The sequence below is a fragment of the Macaca nemestrina genome, chromosome 16 (genome assembly GCF_043159975.1).
Source record: "Macaca nemestrina isolate mMacNem1 chromosome 16, mMacNem.hap1, whole genome shotgun sequence".
NCBI lineage: Eukaryota > Metazoa > Chordata > Mammalia > Primates > Cercopithecidae > Macaca > Macaca nemestrina.
Genome location: NC_092140.1, coordinates 97,530 through 113,650, shown reverse-complemented (window position 1 = coordinate 113,650; position 16,121 = coordinate 97,530). Strand labels below are relative to the sequence as shown.

The 16,121-nt window shown below is 43.5% G+C and overlaps 1 protein-coding gene and 1 long non-coding RNA gene across 6 annotated transcripts in view; one reads left to right on the top strand and one right to left on the bottom strand.

Moving 5' to 3' along the window:
* Nucleotides 1-7,335, top strand: part of LOC105485230 (cell division cycle 16) — a 38,903-nt gene extending 31,568 nt beyond the window's left edge. For 2 of the 4 annotated variants that reach the window (XM_011747461.2, XM_011747464.3), the window contains 2 exons: nt 435-525; nt 6,852-7,335. In XM_011747461.2, coding sequence (XP_011745763.1) covers nt 435-525; nt 6,852-7,111 — 351 coding nt within the window. In that variant the 3' untranslated portion in view covers nt 7,112-7,335. The remainder of the gene's footprint in view (nt 1-434; nt 526-6,851) is intronic. The other 2 variants (XM_011747462.2, XM_011747463.2) reach the window with 2 other exon arrangements.
* Nucleotides 7,336-7,344: 9 nt separating this feature from the next.
* Nucleotides 7,345-16,121, bottom strand: LOC105485228 (uncharacterized). Of its 2 annotated transcripts, none has more exons than XR_011614552.1 (4): nt 15,833-16,121; nt 14,214-14,387; nt 12,731-12,920; nt 7,345-8,070 (listed from the first exon to the last, which is right to left on the bottom strand). It is a non-coding gene; the product is annotated as an uncharacterized lncRNA (long non-coding RNA). The 2 variants fall into 2 exon arrangements; XR_989417.2 differs by lacking the exon at nt 15,833-16,121 and adding an exon at nt 14,970-15,490.

The window sequence follows — 16,121 nt, the reverse complement described above, 5'->3', positions numbered from 1 at the left end:
GGCACCTGCCACCATGCCCGGCTAATTTTTGTATTTTTTATTAGAGACGGGGTTTCACCATGTTGGCCAGGCTGGTCTGGAACTCCTGACCCCAGGTGATCCACCCGCCTAGGCCTCCCAAAGTGCTGCGATTACAGGCATGAGCCACTGTGCCCAGTCGAGATAGAACTTTTTAAAAAACCTTTTTTGGTGTAGGTTTCCAGCATAAGAAAATAGAATAGTGTGATGAACCTCCATGACCCATAACCAACTTCAACAGTCATCGGCTCATGGCCAGCCATCGGCTCGTGTAGCTCTGGCCCCACTAACAGTGCCGCTTCCCCCACCCTGGATGCTCTGGAATATTTTGAAATGAATCAGTGTGGTAATATTTCTAAACAAAAGAGAAGGAAATACATTTTCTTTTAATAACCATGCTGAATCTTTTATGGCAGGCCCTTGGTCTTAGGCGAGATGATACATTTTCTGTTACAATGCTTGGTCATTGCATCGAAATGTACATTGGTGATTCCGAAGCTTATATCGGTAAGATTATCATTATTCTTATTGGTATTGTACTCCATTTTTTAGGTTGTTATATGTCTCTGTTTATGTTTCTCATATTCTCATTGAGGTTCCAAGTTTATCTTTCTAACCATTCGTGCTGCATTAAAAACAAGAAACTCCATTTATTTTATTGGAACAATGCTGTGGGGAGTTAGTGACTCACCAAGGATACATTCAGTTTAAAGTTGAATACTTGCTTGTGGAAAATACCGCTATAGAGTAAGTGTAAAGCACTTTGATAGAAGGACCCGTCTGTTTCTATAATGGAAAAAGAAATCTTAGCAACATTTTTCTAATACACAATCGAAGGGGCTCTGTCATTATTTTAAATGCAGGGTATAACAATATAAATCTTTACATTTCAATAGAATGTTGAGATGCCATACATTTCCATAACAGTGAAGAAGTAATAATACAAGTTTGGATGGAATTGCTGTACTTGGGCACTCGTTTAGTTATAAACATTACATGATAAGGAGGATGTGGTGAGGTTAAATCTTGAGATCTAGGATAGGGAAGTTGCAAGCCTGCTAACTCCCATTCCTACTAAAGTAATTTCTTTCTTTTTTTTTTTTTTTTTTTTTTGAGACGGAGTTTCATTCTGTTGCCCAGGCTGGGGTGCAATGGCACGATCGCAGCTCACCACAACCCCTGTCTCCCGGGTTCAAGCGATTCTCCCGCCTCAGCCTCCCGAGTAGCTGGGATTACAGGCATGTGCCACCACGCCTGGCTAATTTTGTATTTTTAGTAGAGACTGGTCTTCTCCATGTTCAGGCCAGACTGGTCTTGAACTCCTGACCTCAGGTGATCTGCCTGCCTCAGCCTCTCAAAGTGTTGGGATAACAGGCATGAGCCACTGTGCCCAGGCCCTACTAAAGTAATGTCTGATGTAATTTCCCCAAAAGTCAAAAAGATCAGGTAATGTGATAGAAAACAGAGCAGAGCTTTAGATTTTGAGAAGGACCTGTCTGCTTATGTGTCTTGGGGTTCCCTGAGGGAAACAGAGGTTGCTCCTAAAACAGGGTCTGTGGTGCCCTCTGGTTTTCCCAAGGAGTCCGAGGCTGTCAGAAATTACCCTGGGTCGTCTCATGTGGGCATCCAGAGTGGCAAGAAGACAGACTGGGGAAATAATCCAGTCAACTGAGAAGAACAACAAAAAATGAGTAATACCCGTTGTAAAGTAGGATAAACTGAAGCACATCATAGTTTAAAAATGCATGTTCACATAGAGTTAAGCTCCACAGCTCACTCTCTTAACCATCCTGTAATTGTGCCTGCTCTATGCCCAGTCACTGATGCACTTGTGTGGTAGCTCATGGCACACTTAACAAACAGTTTCCCTGTCCCCTTAGAACCTGGGTTTCATTTCCGGCTCTACAGCAGTATAAACAATTTTTCTCTGAATGTGTTGGGTTCTATCCTTATGTGTCTCAAATTTTATTAATATTACTGAATCTTAGAGGGGGCTGTGATGTCTTTAATCCTTAGAAATATTAAACAATCTATAAACAAAGGAATGTATGAGGTTAAACAGTATTCAAATTTCTATGTACTTTAAAACATTCAGGCAATGTATCGAGAAGCACACCTAATAAACTGTAGTGAATCTACTCTGGATGAAAATTTAGAGAATATCTCTCAAAAGAAGCTATCTAGGCCGGGCATGGTGGCTCACGCCTGTAATCCCAGCACTTTGGGAGGCCAAGGCCGGCAGAGGTCAGGAGGTCAAGACTTACCTGGCCAACATGGTGAAACCCTGCCCCTACTAAAAAAAGAAAAACAAAAAACAAAACTAGCCAGGCATACTGGCACACGTGTGTAGTCCCAGCTACTTGGGAGGCTGAGGCAGGAGAATCACTTGAACCCGGGAGGCAGAGGTTGCAGTGAGCCAAGATTGCACCACTGTACTCCAGCCTGGGTGACAGAGCCCATCTCAAAAAAAAAATAAACCTATATGTCGGTAGTTATGCATATTCTTATATATATTAACAGTATTTTACATGCTTATAACCTTAAAAATAATTGAGAAGTGTCAAAATTATATGCCTTATACATTTCTGTGGGCTTGAAAATGATACAATATAGGTTGTTTGAAGCAGTCACTAGAATGTATAAACTTCTACATAATCACTAAAAAAGAAAGTTCATACCAAAAGTAGTAATACTAGGAATAAAAGAGGGCTCAACACTGCCTTTGGGAGAGGAAGGGTCCAGATTGGTATGTTTTTAAAGTCCTCCTCCAGCCTGGCATGAAACATGGCTGGATTTTTCTCCTTGTCCTGTGTAACCTCCCTTAATTTATCCTAGTTTACTGCCTTAGGTGCTCTCTCATTCCTCCAAGGAGAACCTCAAGAAATTTAGGTAACCCCAGCCAGTTGCCCTCAGTTACCAAGGAGCAATTAGGTAGGAAATGGCCACTGAAAGACTGAAAACAAGAAAAGGACTTGGGTCCCTCATCCAAACTGGGCAGTGGTGGCCAGGCACTTCCACACGGAAATCTTTCACTTCACCAGAGTGTCCCCAGCCAGAGACCCGCAGTTGTCGCTGTGCTTAGGTGCTATCCACTGAGGATCCCGAGTTGGAAAAGGGAAATAGCGAGGCGGAGAGTTCCCCTGTATACAGCTATCGCCGCATGGCGATAGCTCCAGCTCATGCCCACAAATGAAGGCTCTCTAGAGAGGAAAAAGGGAAAAATAAAAGAAAAATAAATCCCAAAATTTGGGCTTACCTCCTGACTGGCTCACCAAAATATGTTACTGGTGTGGAAGGTCTTCACTACAAGTCGTCCAGGTTCTTGGCATGGTGAAAAAAGATTGAACAAAACACACAAAGCAGTGGAAGACAAAAGCAGAGGTGTACTGAAGTGAAAGTACACACCACAGAGTGGGAGCCGGCTTCAGCAAGTAGCTGATGAGCCCCGGTTGGGGTTTAAGTACCCTTAGGGGTTTCCTGTTGGTCACACCCTATACGAATGAAGGATTGGTTTGTGGCCAATCAGAGGCTGAAGTGAAGTTACACCCTATGCAAATGAAGACTGTGACCAATCAGAGGCTGAAGTGAAGGCGCCCTGTCTTTAGACCCTATTCTCCCTCAGTTAAGAAGCAAATAAAGGCACTCAACATCATTACTTATCAGGGAAATGAAATTAAAACCATAGTGATGGTGTGTGCCTCTAGTGCCAGCTACTCAGGGCTGAGGCTGGAGGATTACTGGAGCCCAGGATATCAAAGCTGCAGCGATCACACCACTGCACTCCAGCCTGAGCAACAGAGTGAAAACCCTGTCTCAAAAAAGTAATATAAATAAAACCACAGTGAGAAACCAGTACACACCCCCCAGAATGGCTAAAAGTACAGTATGTGGTATTGGTGTGATGTGGAGCAACTGGAACTCTCGTAGATTGACTACTAGTGGGTTATAAAAGGGTAAAGACTTTTTGGAAAACTGCTTAACATCATAGTAAAGCTAAGCCTATTATATCAGTTCTCTATTGCTGCCTAACCACTCCAAAACCTCAACCAACAATGTGTTATTTTTACAATTCTGTGGGTTGAGTGACCCATTTGTGGGTCTTCTCTAGGTTTACTCATGCAGCTGTGGTTAGCAGATACTTGACTGGGTAGATGGTCTAAAATGGTATCATTTTCCAGTAGGGAGCTCAGCTTGGGTGCTAAGTCTCTTTCTCTGGGGCTTTCATCTTAGGTTTCTTTGTAGCACGATGTTCTCAGGGTTCTAAAGGACAAGAACTGAAGTTCAGGACCTCTTGAAAATTCAGAGTTGCACAACATCACTTCCATCACGTTCGGTTCCATCAGTACAAGTCTCATAAGCTCAGAGTCAATGTGGGAGGGGCTGTACCAGGGTGAGGGTGCTGGGAGGTGTGATTCATTGGAGTGGGTATGAGGGTGATGATTGACCATACTGATTCTGTGATGTAGCAGTTGTGCTCCCAGGTGTGAGCCCAACGGAAGCAAGTGCTTCTGTCCACTAAAGGTCACAAACAAGAGTATTCATGGCTTTATTCATAATAGCACCTAACTGGAAATGACTCAAACATCCACCAGTAGGAGAGAGGAGAAATAAATTGTGGCATGTTCATACTACTGAATCATTTAGAAACATGGATCAATTTTACAGATTTTTAAAAATTTTTAATTATTACTATTTTTTTTTCTGAAAGGGAGTTTCAGTCGCCCAGGCTGGAGTGCAGTTGTGCAATCTCAGCTTACTGCAACCTCTGCCTTCTGGGTTCAAGCAATTCTCTTGCCTCAGCCTCCCGAGTAGCTAGGATTACAGGCGCATGCCACCCCACCTAGCTAAGTTTTTGTATTTTTAGTAGAGATGGGGTTTCACCACGTTGGCCAGGCTGGTCTTGAATTCCTGACTTCGGGTGATCTGTCTGCCTCGGTCTCCCAGAGTGCTGGGATTACAGGCGTGAGCCACCACGCCTGACAAATTTCACAGATTTTTGACAAAAATATGAATATCTACTGATTACTTCCATTTATAAGATTAGTGTATTAGTCCATTCTCGCGTTACTATAAAGAAATACCTGAGCCTGGGTAATTTATAAGAAAAGAAGTGTAATTGGCTCACAGTTCTGCAGGCTATCCAGGAAGCATGATGCTGGCATCTGCTTGGCTTCTGGGGAGGCCTCAGGAAACCTGAAATCATGGCAGAAGGCTAAGTGGGGAGCCACCACTTCACATATCTGGAACAGGAGGGATTGAGAAAGGGAGGAGGTGCCACAGACTTTAAACAACTAGAACTGACTGTCACGAGAACAGCACCAAGAGGATGGCACTAAACCATTCAGGAGAAACCACCCCCATGATCCAATCACCTCCCTCCAGGCCCCACCTTCCAACATAGAGGATTACAATTCAACCTGAGATTTGGTGGGACACGGATCCAAACCGTATCAGTTAGTAATGAACAAAACTAATTGGTAGTGATAGAAAAGTCCATATAGTGCTTATTTCAGGCTTGGGAAAGCTGGCAGTATTGACCAGGAGCGGGCACAGGGTGGTCTTAAGGAGCTGTGCGTGTTCTGTGCCCTTCTGGCGGTGGTCATGTGGGATGCATGTACGTAGCGTTCATTCAGTCGTGTGCTTAAGGAGATTCACACTTGACTCTTGGTTTTAGCTCAGTTTTAAAAAAACAAATGTAAACTCTGGTTTCCTAGAGATGTTGGGTTGAAACCTCAGCTCTGCCCCTCGGCAGCCCTGTGGCAAGAAAGGCAAGTCTGAGCCTTAGTTTCGTCATTTGTTCAAGGCAAGTTCATAGGAAGCTAAATAAAGGCTGGAGAGTTGATAATGAGTCAGAGGGACGTCTCCTTGACCTTGCAGAAGAGATTTACCATTCATGTCATTTTTATTTCTAGAAGGTTTGCATGTCATTATCTGCCAAACTACCTATTCCTGAAAGCTATTGGTTTGAACCGTGTAAAACTCATTTTGTTTATGTCGAATGATTGTACCTAATATATCTGTTCATATCTGTTCAAATTTATATCACCCTTAAGGTTTTAATATATGGGAAATGAATTTTATTTCATTGTGGCTTCTGTGTGCATAAGATTGGTGACTATACCCAGTGGGCGCAGCAGTTCTTTTTTTTTTTTTGCGACGGAATCTAGCTCTGTCAGCCAGGCTGGAGTGCAGTGGCACGATCTCAGCTCACTGCAAGCTCCGCCTCCCAGGTTCACGCCGTTCTCCTGCCTCAGCCTCCTGAGTAGCTGGGACTACAGGCGCCTACCACCACATCCGGCTAATTTTTTTGTATTTTTTTTTAGTAGAGACGAGATTTCACCGTGTTAGCCAGGATGGTCTCAATTTCCCTGCCCACCTCGGCCTCCCAGAGTGCTGGGATTACAGGTGTGAGCCACCCCTCGCGGCCACACAATGCAGGTCTTATCTGTAATAGCAGAGGAAAAAGTTGCCCACAGGCCTCATCCGTATTTAGGAGGCCTTGGAAATAGGGCAGCTGTTGAAACCCTGGAGTTGCAACTGCCTGTGCTTCTAAAAGTCTCCTGACACCTCCATTGCAAATGGTGGAAAACAAATGAAAAAGAAAAGATTGGAATGTTGTTTTCCTTCTGCTCTCAACTTGTGCTCTTAAAAGTATAATTTGACTTAAATGATAGAGATGGTGTATAATGATGGAAATGATAGATAAATGGAGTTTTATATTTTATTCTAAATAGTATAATCTGACTTAAATGATAGAGATGGTGTTATATAACAATAGAAATGATAAATGATGGAATTTCTTATTTTATTCTAATTATAGTATTTCTTTTTAGGAGCAGACATTAAAGACAAATTAAAATGTTATGACTTTGATGTGCATACAATGAAGACACTAAAAAACATTATTTCACCTCCGTGGGATTTCAGGGAATTTGAAGTAGAAAAACAGACTGCAGAAGAAACGGGGCTTACGCCATTGGAAACCTCAAGGAAAACTCCAGATTCCAGACCTTCCTTGGAAGAAACTTTTGAAATTGAAATGAATGAAAGTGACATGATGTTAGAGACGTCTATGTCAGACCACAGCACGTGACTCCAGTCAGTGGTCCTGGTCCCGCTGTAGGTTAGTATTCTCTCACATCCTCTCCATGGCTTAAGAACGTCCCACTTCCTAACGTGACTCCAAACTGCATCTCTACATTTAGGAACAGAGACCCGCCTTAAGAGACTGGATCGCACACCTTTGCAACAGATGTGTTCTGATTCTCTGAACCTACAAAATAGTTATACATAGTGGAATAAAGAAGGTAAACCATCTGTTATGTCTTTTTTTTTATTTTTCTTTTCCAATAAACTTTTATTTTGGTCTAATTTGAGATTTACAGGAAAATGGCAGAGAGAGTACAGAGAGCTTCTATGTGCCCCTCACCTAGTGTCCCCCATTGTTAACCTCTTACGTTACCATGGAACATTTGTCATGACTAAGAAACCAACGTTGGTAGTTACCATTAACTAAAATCCAGCCTTTATTTGGATTTCACCAGTTTTTCCCTAATGTCTGCTTTCTGTCCCAGAGTCCCATCCAGGCACACACTACATTTAGTCATCTCGTCTCCTTTGCGGTCTCTCGCCTGTGACAGTTCCTCAGACTTTCCTTGTTTCTCATGACCCTGACAGTTCTGAGGAGTACTGGCCAGGCAGTCTGAAGAATGTCCCTCCATTGGAGTTGGTCTGATGTTTCTCAAGCACCTTTCTCATCACATCCTGCTGGGTGGTTGTAACCACCACATCACCTATCCCAGGCAGTGCTCACCTTGGCCACCTGGTCACAGTGGTGTCTGCCAGGTTTCTCCACTGTCAAGTTCCTGTTTTTCCCTTTCCATACTCTGTGGGTTGAGGAGGTTTAAGCTCCAACCCCGGGAGAGAGCAGTATCTGTGCATGTTATTCTTCTTGAAGATTTGTTTCTTCTCTCCTGTTTATTCAGTCATTTATCAGTATGGACTGGTGTACCTACAGGCATGTCTTGGGGACATTGCAGTTTTGGTTCCAAACTGGCGAAATAAAGCAAATATCACAATAAAACAAGTTTCACAAATTGTTTGGTTTCCCAGTACATATAAAAGTTGCGTTTATACTGTAGTCTATTAAGTACGTAATAGCATTATGTCCAAAAAACAGTGTACACACCTTAATTTAAAAATACTTTCAGGAATTCGAGACCAGCCTGGCCAACATGGCAAAACCCTGTTTCTACTAAAATACAGAAATCAGCCGGGCGTGGTGGCACGTGCATGTAATACCAGCTACTTGGGGGGCTGAGGCAGGAGAATCACCTGAACCCCAGAGGCAGAGATTGCAGTGAGCTGGACAGCACACCCACCACTGCACTCCAGCCTGGGCAACAGAGTGAGACTCCATCTAAAAATAAAAATAAAAAAAAAAAGAGAACACTTTATTGTTAAAAAAAATGCCTTTAACATTGAAACCCTTAGCAAGTTGTAATCTTTTTGCTAACGGAGGGTCTTGCCTCCATGTGGGTGGCTGATGATGATGGTTGCTGAAGGCTGGGGTGACTGGTAACTTCTTCAAATAAGACAGTGAAGTTTGCTGCATTGATTGACTCTTTGATGAAAGATTTCTCTGTAGCATGTGATGCTGTTTGACAACGTATTACAGTAGAACGTCTTTCAAAACGAGTTAATCCTCTCAAACCCCAACGCTGCTTTATCAGCGAAATTTATGGAATCTTCTAAATCCTTTGTTGTTGTTTCGGCAATGTTCAGTATCTTCACCAGGAGTAGATTCCGTTTTAAGAAACTCTTTTCTGTGCTTATCCATAGAGAGCAACTCCTCATCTATTAAAGTTTTATCATGAGATTGCAGCAATTCAGTCACATCTTTAGGCTCCATTTTTAGATTTCTTTTTTTTTTATTTGTATATTTTTTGACACAGAGTCTCATGTGTTGCCCAGGCTCATCTCGAACTCCTGGGTTCAAGCAGCCCTCTCACTTCAGCCTCCCAAGTAGCTGGGATTACCGGCACACACCACCACGCCCAGCTCCACTTCTGATTTTAGTTATCTTGCTATTGGATCACCACATGCTGCAAGCAACTTCTTCCAAACTCCCATTTTGACCACTCCTCATGAATCACAAATGTTCTTAATGGCATTTAGAATGGTGAATCCTTTCCCGAAAGTTTTCTGTGTTCTTTGCCCAGATCCGTCTGAGGAATCACTCTATGGCAGCTATAGCCTTACAAAACGTATTTCCTAAAAGATAAGACTTGAAATTCAAAATGACTCCTTGATCCGTGAGCTGCAGATGGATGTGTTAGCAGCATGCAAACAGCATTCGTCTTGTACATCTCCCACGGAGCCCATGGGTGACCAGGTGCATTGTCAGACTGTCAGTGAGCAGTGACGCTTTGAAAGGAATCATTTTCTGAACAGTAGGTCTCAAGGGTAGGCTTAAAATAGTGAACCATGCTGTAAACAGAGGTGCTGTCACCTAAACTTTTTCTATTTGTAAAGCACAGGCAGAATAGACTTAGCTCTCAGATTTTCTTCAAAATGTGAATGAGCATTGGCTTTAGTTTAAAGCCTCCAGCTGCATTAGCCCCTCACAAGTCAGCCTGTCCTTTGAAACAAGGCATCGACTCCTCTTCAGCTATGAGAGTCCTAGATGGCATCATATTCCAATATAAGGCTGTTTTGTCTGCCTTGATTATCTGCTGTTTAATGTGGCCATCTTCATTAATGATCTTTGCTAGACCATCTAGATGGCTTCTCCATCAGCAATTGCTGTTCCGTCTTGCACTTTTTATGTTGTGGAGATGGCTTCTGTCCTTAAACCTCATGAAAAGTCTCTGCTAGTTTCTACCTATTCTTTTGCAGCTCCCTCGCCTCTCTCAGCCTTCATAGAATTGAAGAGAGTTAGGGTCTTGCTCTGGATTAGGCTGGCTTACAGCAATGTTGTGTCTCGTTTGGTCTTGTATCCAGATCACTCAGACCTTCTCCCTATCAGCAATGAGGCTGTTTCACTTTCTTTTGTGTGTTTAATGGAGAAGCACTTTTAATTTCCTTCAATAACTTTTCCTTTGCATTCACAACTTGACCAACTGTTTGGTGCGAGAGGCCTTGCATTTGGCCGATTTTGGCTTTTGATGTGCTTCCTCACTTTCCGGCCATTATTTCTTTAGGGTTTTTTTGTTGTTGTTGTTTTTGTTTGTTTGCCCTTTTCCTCTCTTGTTGGGATTCCTATATGCGTGTGTTGGTATTTCTGATGGTGTCCCATAGGTTCTGTTCTTGTGCTCCTCAGACTGGATAAGTTCAACTGCCTTCTCTTCACCTTTGCTAATTCTGCCTGCTCAAGTCTGCTGCTGAATCCTTCCAGTGAATGCTGTGATCTCAGCTGTTGTGTTTTTCAATTCCTGAGTTTCTATTTGGTTCCTTTTTATCATTTCTGTCTCTGTTCACATTTTCTGTTTGTTCATACATCACTCTCCTGGTTCCTTTAGTCCGTTTTCCAGGGTTTCTGCTAGCCCTGTGAGCATATTAATACAGTTGATGAACATCTTTGACTAGTAATTCTAATATCTGGGCTTCCTCAGGGACAGTTTCTGTCATACTCTTTTTTTCCCATAAGTCAGCCATATTTTCCATTTTATTTGTGTGCTTTGTAATTTTGTGTTGAGAACTGTACAGTTTGAATATGACACTGCAGTAGCTCTGGAAATCACAGTATCCCTTTCCTCAAGGATTGCTTCTGTTACATGTTGAGGGCTGCAGTTCATTTGTGTAGTGAATTTTCCAAGTTATTTTTGCAAAGTCTGTATTCCTGAGGTTCCTGGTCTTTTTATTGTCTCTCTGGTCAGCCTGTAACCTGACAGAGATTTCCTTAAGTGTCTGGATCTTTTCTTTTCTTTGAGATGAGGTCTGTGTCACCTAGGCTGCAGTGCCGTGGCATGATCACAGCTCACTACAGCCTCTAACTCCTTGGCTCAAGGGGTCCTCTCGCCTCAGCCTCCCAAGTAGCTAGGACTACAGGAATGCACCACCATGCCTGGCTAATTTATTTATTTTTATTTTTGTAGAGACGCAGTCTCACTATGTTACCCAGGGTGGTCTTGAACTCAGGGGCTCTGATGATCCTCTCGCCTCAGCCTCCCAAAGTGCTGGGATTACAGGCATGAGTAACCGTGGCTGGCCCAATATCTGGATCTTTTTTTTTTTTGAGACGGAGTCTCACTCTGTCACCCAGGCTGGAGCACAGTGGTGCGATCTCAGCTAGCTGCAAGCTGCACCTCCCAGGTTCACACCATTCTCCTGCCTCAGCCTCCCGAGTAGCTGGGACTACAGGCTCCCGCCACCTCGTCTGGCTAGTTTTTTGTATTTTTTACTAGAGATGGGGTTTCACTGTGTTAGCCAGGATGGTCTCGATCTCCTGACCTCGTGTTTTTTTTCTTTTTTTAAAGTGTATGTCTCTAAATTTTCTGACAGATGGTACTGGGGAAATTGCTGCAGCCTAAGGGGTCGAGACAAAGGCACGCATCTACGCTGGTCCCTCAGGGCACCATTATATGACCAAAATGCACAGGGTCCTCGCTGAGGACAGGCTGCAGCAGGTACATAGGCTGTCCATCCACACCACCCTCTGAACCAAAAAGCTGCAGCCTCTGCATCATCAAGCCTTCCCCGGGTTGCAGTAAGCATCTGATGAGGTGACAGAGTTAGAAAACAGTTGATTCTGCTAATTTTTTGTCCAGCTTAATGGTTGTTTTGGAGAAGAACCAATCAATTCAATCCCCGAAGCTTCCTGCCCTGCCGTTTTCTATGACGTCACTGCTCTCTTTAAATATTAGTCATATTTAAAAAAAAACTATAGGCTGGGCATGGTGGCTCACGCCTGTAATCCCAACACTTTGGGAGGCCGAGGCAGGGAGATCACGAGGTCAGGAGATCGAGACCATCCTGGCTAACACGGTGAAACCCCGTCTCTACTAAAGATACAAAAAATTAGCCAGGTGTGGTGGCAGGAGCCTGTAGTACCAGCTACTCGGGAGGCTGAGGCAGGAGAATGGCGGGAACCCGGGAGGCGGAGCTTGCAGTGAGCTGAGATTGCACCACTGCACTCCAGTCTGGGGGACAGAGCGAGACTGTCTCAAAAAAGACAAAAAAAACTATAGCTAAATAATAGTCATATAAAATTGTTTGCAATACTTATCAAAATTCAGTTTTACTTTTGAAAGTCATAGTATTTAAGATAATAAACATTAATACATTTGTGATGCTTTAAAAAGCTCAAAGAATCGAACAGCCATTGTAACAGAAAATCATAAAGCTAGATTTTCTTTATGATATAATTTGTCATGTAAAATCAAACTATTTTAGAATCTTGATATGACTCCTAGGTGATAACTGTACAAGCAAACACCGCCGCCACTCTTTTCGTCATTCTAATAAAGAGAGAGGATTATATGCTTCATTGGTTTAAAGTCCTTTATTCAAACGCTCCTACTCCTAACGTCAGAGGACACATTACTTTTTCATAAAAGAAAAACAAACTTGTATAGTTACTACAAAGCATCTACTCACAGCATCATTAACAAATTAGGCATTATACAGAAGTGAATTTTCCAGGCAACTGAACTGCCTTAAACACAAAACTTTTTATCTTAACCTATCTAAAGTGTATTCCCTGTATTTCTACCTTCTGAAGCAGAACAGTGGTAGCGTTCATTTCTTGAGGATCCCCAGGTGTTAACTCCAGTAAATCTTTTAAGGAGGGCTTTCTTCCCCTTCATACAGTTGAGGGTCTAGCACTGTTGTATGGTGCGCTGAAGACCAGCGTTCAGACCCCATCCGGTCTGCAGTCATCACAGTGAAAGTCAGATACTGTGCTGGAAGTTAACACAGTAATACACTTAGAGACCATGAGTTACCCCATGCTAAATTAGACTCAAACTAATGTGTTTTCTTGTTTTCATTTTTAAATGGCTTTTCTGTCTCTCTGTCAGGCATCATGTGTGCCTCCCCTGTCTTGAGTTGGGGGTAGAAAATCAAGTGACTGAACGTAATTATTTTTAAAACAACTAAAATGAAAGTATTATATTAATAAAGTGCTGAGTTTTTACATTTATTTTTCCTGCCAGAGGAAAAAAAAAAAGAAAACCATTTAGTTTTCTCACTGATCACTGTTAGGATTTTTTTGGTTTCTGTAAGTGAATGTCCGGTAGGTGAGCCATTACTCTGTTGACAGTGCTTTACGACACAAAATGCAAAGGGTTCAGACACTTGACTAAGCTGTAATTCAGATTAGCAGCAGTGCTAACATCAGTGTTTAGGCCTCCTGAGAGTAAAAACAATGTGTCATCATACTGCCAAGTATTGTTCCTGTTACTACCCAGTTCTTCAGTATCTCATGACAAGTTTCTCCTAAAAAGGTGTCCTTCTCGCTAACTACAGTGGCCATGTTATCCTTAAGGGAAATACTTGGAAGTGTTATGGTCACCAGCTTCTTCAAGTCACTGTCATCTACCAATGAGATAGGGGCTACCAAGTAAAATGTAGCCCGGGGCCACATTCATAGATGGAAGTGTTCAGTTAAGCAAAAGTAAAGTTACATAGTATACAGCCCACATGAAGAAAGGTTTGGAGATTTTTTCTTACTGCTTTGCTTTGGCTGTAAAGTTCTCTACATGTATCAAACAGAACATTTCAACAGGCTGGCTAATGTGTAGGAAGCTAGATTTTCTTTATGATATAATTTGTCATGTAAAATCAAACTATTTTACAAGTGTATTTCATTCACTGTATCTTAAAATTCATGTAAGATTTTATTTAAAGATAATTTCATCAAACAGCTGAATTCTAAAATCCTTTTTTTCAAAATCATTTTTCAGAACTTTGCAATAACAGGAAGTAATGAATCAGGTGTTAAAAAATTGACTTGGGGGGAAGAAACATTTGGACATTTTGCTAGCTATGTTTACAAAATATACACATCCAGCAAACATGAGTCCCTTTACGTATACAGTGCAGTAAAGGGAGAAGTGGAAATGCTCACGGTTCTGGGGAAGGTCAAATGAAGGCTCCCTCACGTTGGCTGAGGCCAACCTGGCTTCAGCCAAGAACAGGTCTTTGCAGTGGTGAGGGCAAAACACGAACACAAGAAATACCCTAAGTTACTGTACCTGGTTGTGCCTGGTGAGAGGCGGGACCAGCTCTTTTTTCTCCATTTGGTAATTTTAGGAAATTTGGCAGAGTTGATAAATCCCCTGGTGCAAGATTGCTTCATTAAGAATGTGTTATAGATGGCAGATGTGAAGTTCAACAGTCCTTTTTATTATCCCAGCCTAATAACATGACTAGAGGTAAAATTAAATATTGAGTTAATTGTTTAATATTTTAAAACTAGAGGGAAGACATACAAATAGATTGAGAGCAGTTTCTTTTTTTTCTTTTTTTTTTTTTGAGACGGAGTCTTGCTCTGTCGCCCAGGCTGGAGTGCAGTGGCCGGATCTCAGCTCACTGCAAGCTCCGCCTCCCAGGTTTACGCCCTTCTCCTGCCTCAGCCTCCCGTGTAGCTGGGACTAGAGGCGCCCACCACCACACCCGGCTAATTTTTTGTATTTTTAGTAGAGACGGGGTTTCACTGTGTTAGCCAGGATGGTCTCGATCTCCTGACCTTGTGATCCGCCCGTCTCGGCCTCCCAAAGTGTTGGGATTACAGGCGTGAGCCACCACGCCCGGCCGAGAGCAGTTTCTTTATAATCAGAATATATCTCCTATATTTTAAACACTGCAGGAACAAACATTTAAAATAAATGGTTTCCACATTCTGCCCCTCACTATATGGTAAAATATTTTATCTGGCAACCACATTTTCCTACTTTTAATCACACACATCATCAGAGCTTTTCATCAGCCTAACTAGTCTTCCTACTCACTGAGCCTGGTCTAGGCCCTTTTACCACGGCCATATTTTTGCTAAGATCCCTGCAGACTGTGAACTACGAAAACCAGCCCCTGGCCCCGCTTGTGGGTGCTGCAGAGCCGCGTGTGAACTGCTCATAGGAAGCCACGTCTCTGGGCGGGGTGGCTCTCGGGCCTGTGGATCCGCCTAAAAGCTTTTCTGCCAGTGACGCCCTTGGTCTCTGGATGTGTTCAAGCCTCAGTGATGTTATTCTCTGGTTTCCTGTGTGTGCTTGAGATTCTTGGGAGAAAGCGTGCTGCAGATGAAATATACAGCCTACATGAGGAAGAGAAGGGGAAAGTCATTTTAAAATAACTTCCATATAAATTACTGTAATCAAAGTGCTGCTACCTGTGTGTTCATAAGAAAATACGTGCAAGGGCCCGGATCGGTGGCTCACGTCTGTAATCTCAGCACTTTGGGAGGCCGAGACAGGCGGATAACGAGGTCAGGAGATCGAGACCATCCCGGCCAACATGGCGAAACCCCGTCTCTGCTTTAAAAATACAAAAAAAAAGGCCGGGCGCGGTGGCTCAAGCCTGTAATCCCAGCACTTTGGGAGGCCGAGACGGGTGGATCACGAGGTCAGGAGATCGAGACCATCCTGGCTAACATGGTGAAACCCCGTCTCTACTAAAAAATACAAAAAACTAGCCGAGCGAGGTGGCGGGCGCCTGTAGTCCCAGCTATTCGGGAGGCTGAGGCAGGAGAATGGCGTAAACCCGGAAGGCGGAGCTTGCAGTGAGCCGAGATCGCGCCACTGCACTCCAGTCTGGGCGACAGAGACTGTCTCCAAAAACAAAAAACAAAAAACAAAAAAAACGTTCAAATGCCAACCCAGCTCTGATGGAGCCCCGGCCACAGAGAGCCTGGGGGAGGGGGATAAAAACGGTGCTGGGCTGGGAAGGCGGCTCGTCTGCGATCTCCTCTCACCACGACCAGACCAAAGCCGCCGGAGCTCTGCTTCCGGGGCCGCCCTAAACCTCGGCCGCCGCTCCCTGAGGGTCCGCCCGGCCCCGCGGAGAGCTAGGCTGTGTGGCCGGAGGTCACGACCCCGACCCCGACCCGTCCCGCAGCTTCCTGGCCCCTTCGTGGGCGGCCCCGAGCATCGCAGCCCGAGGAGGGG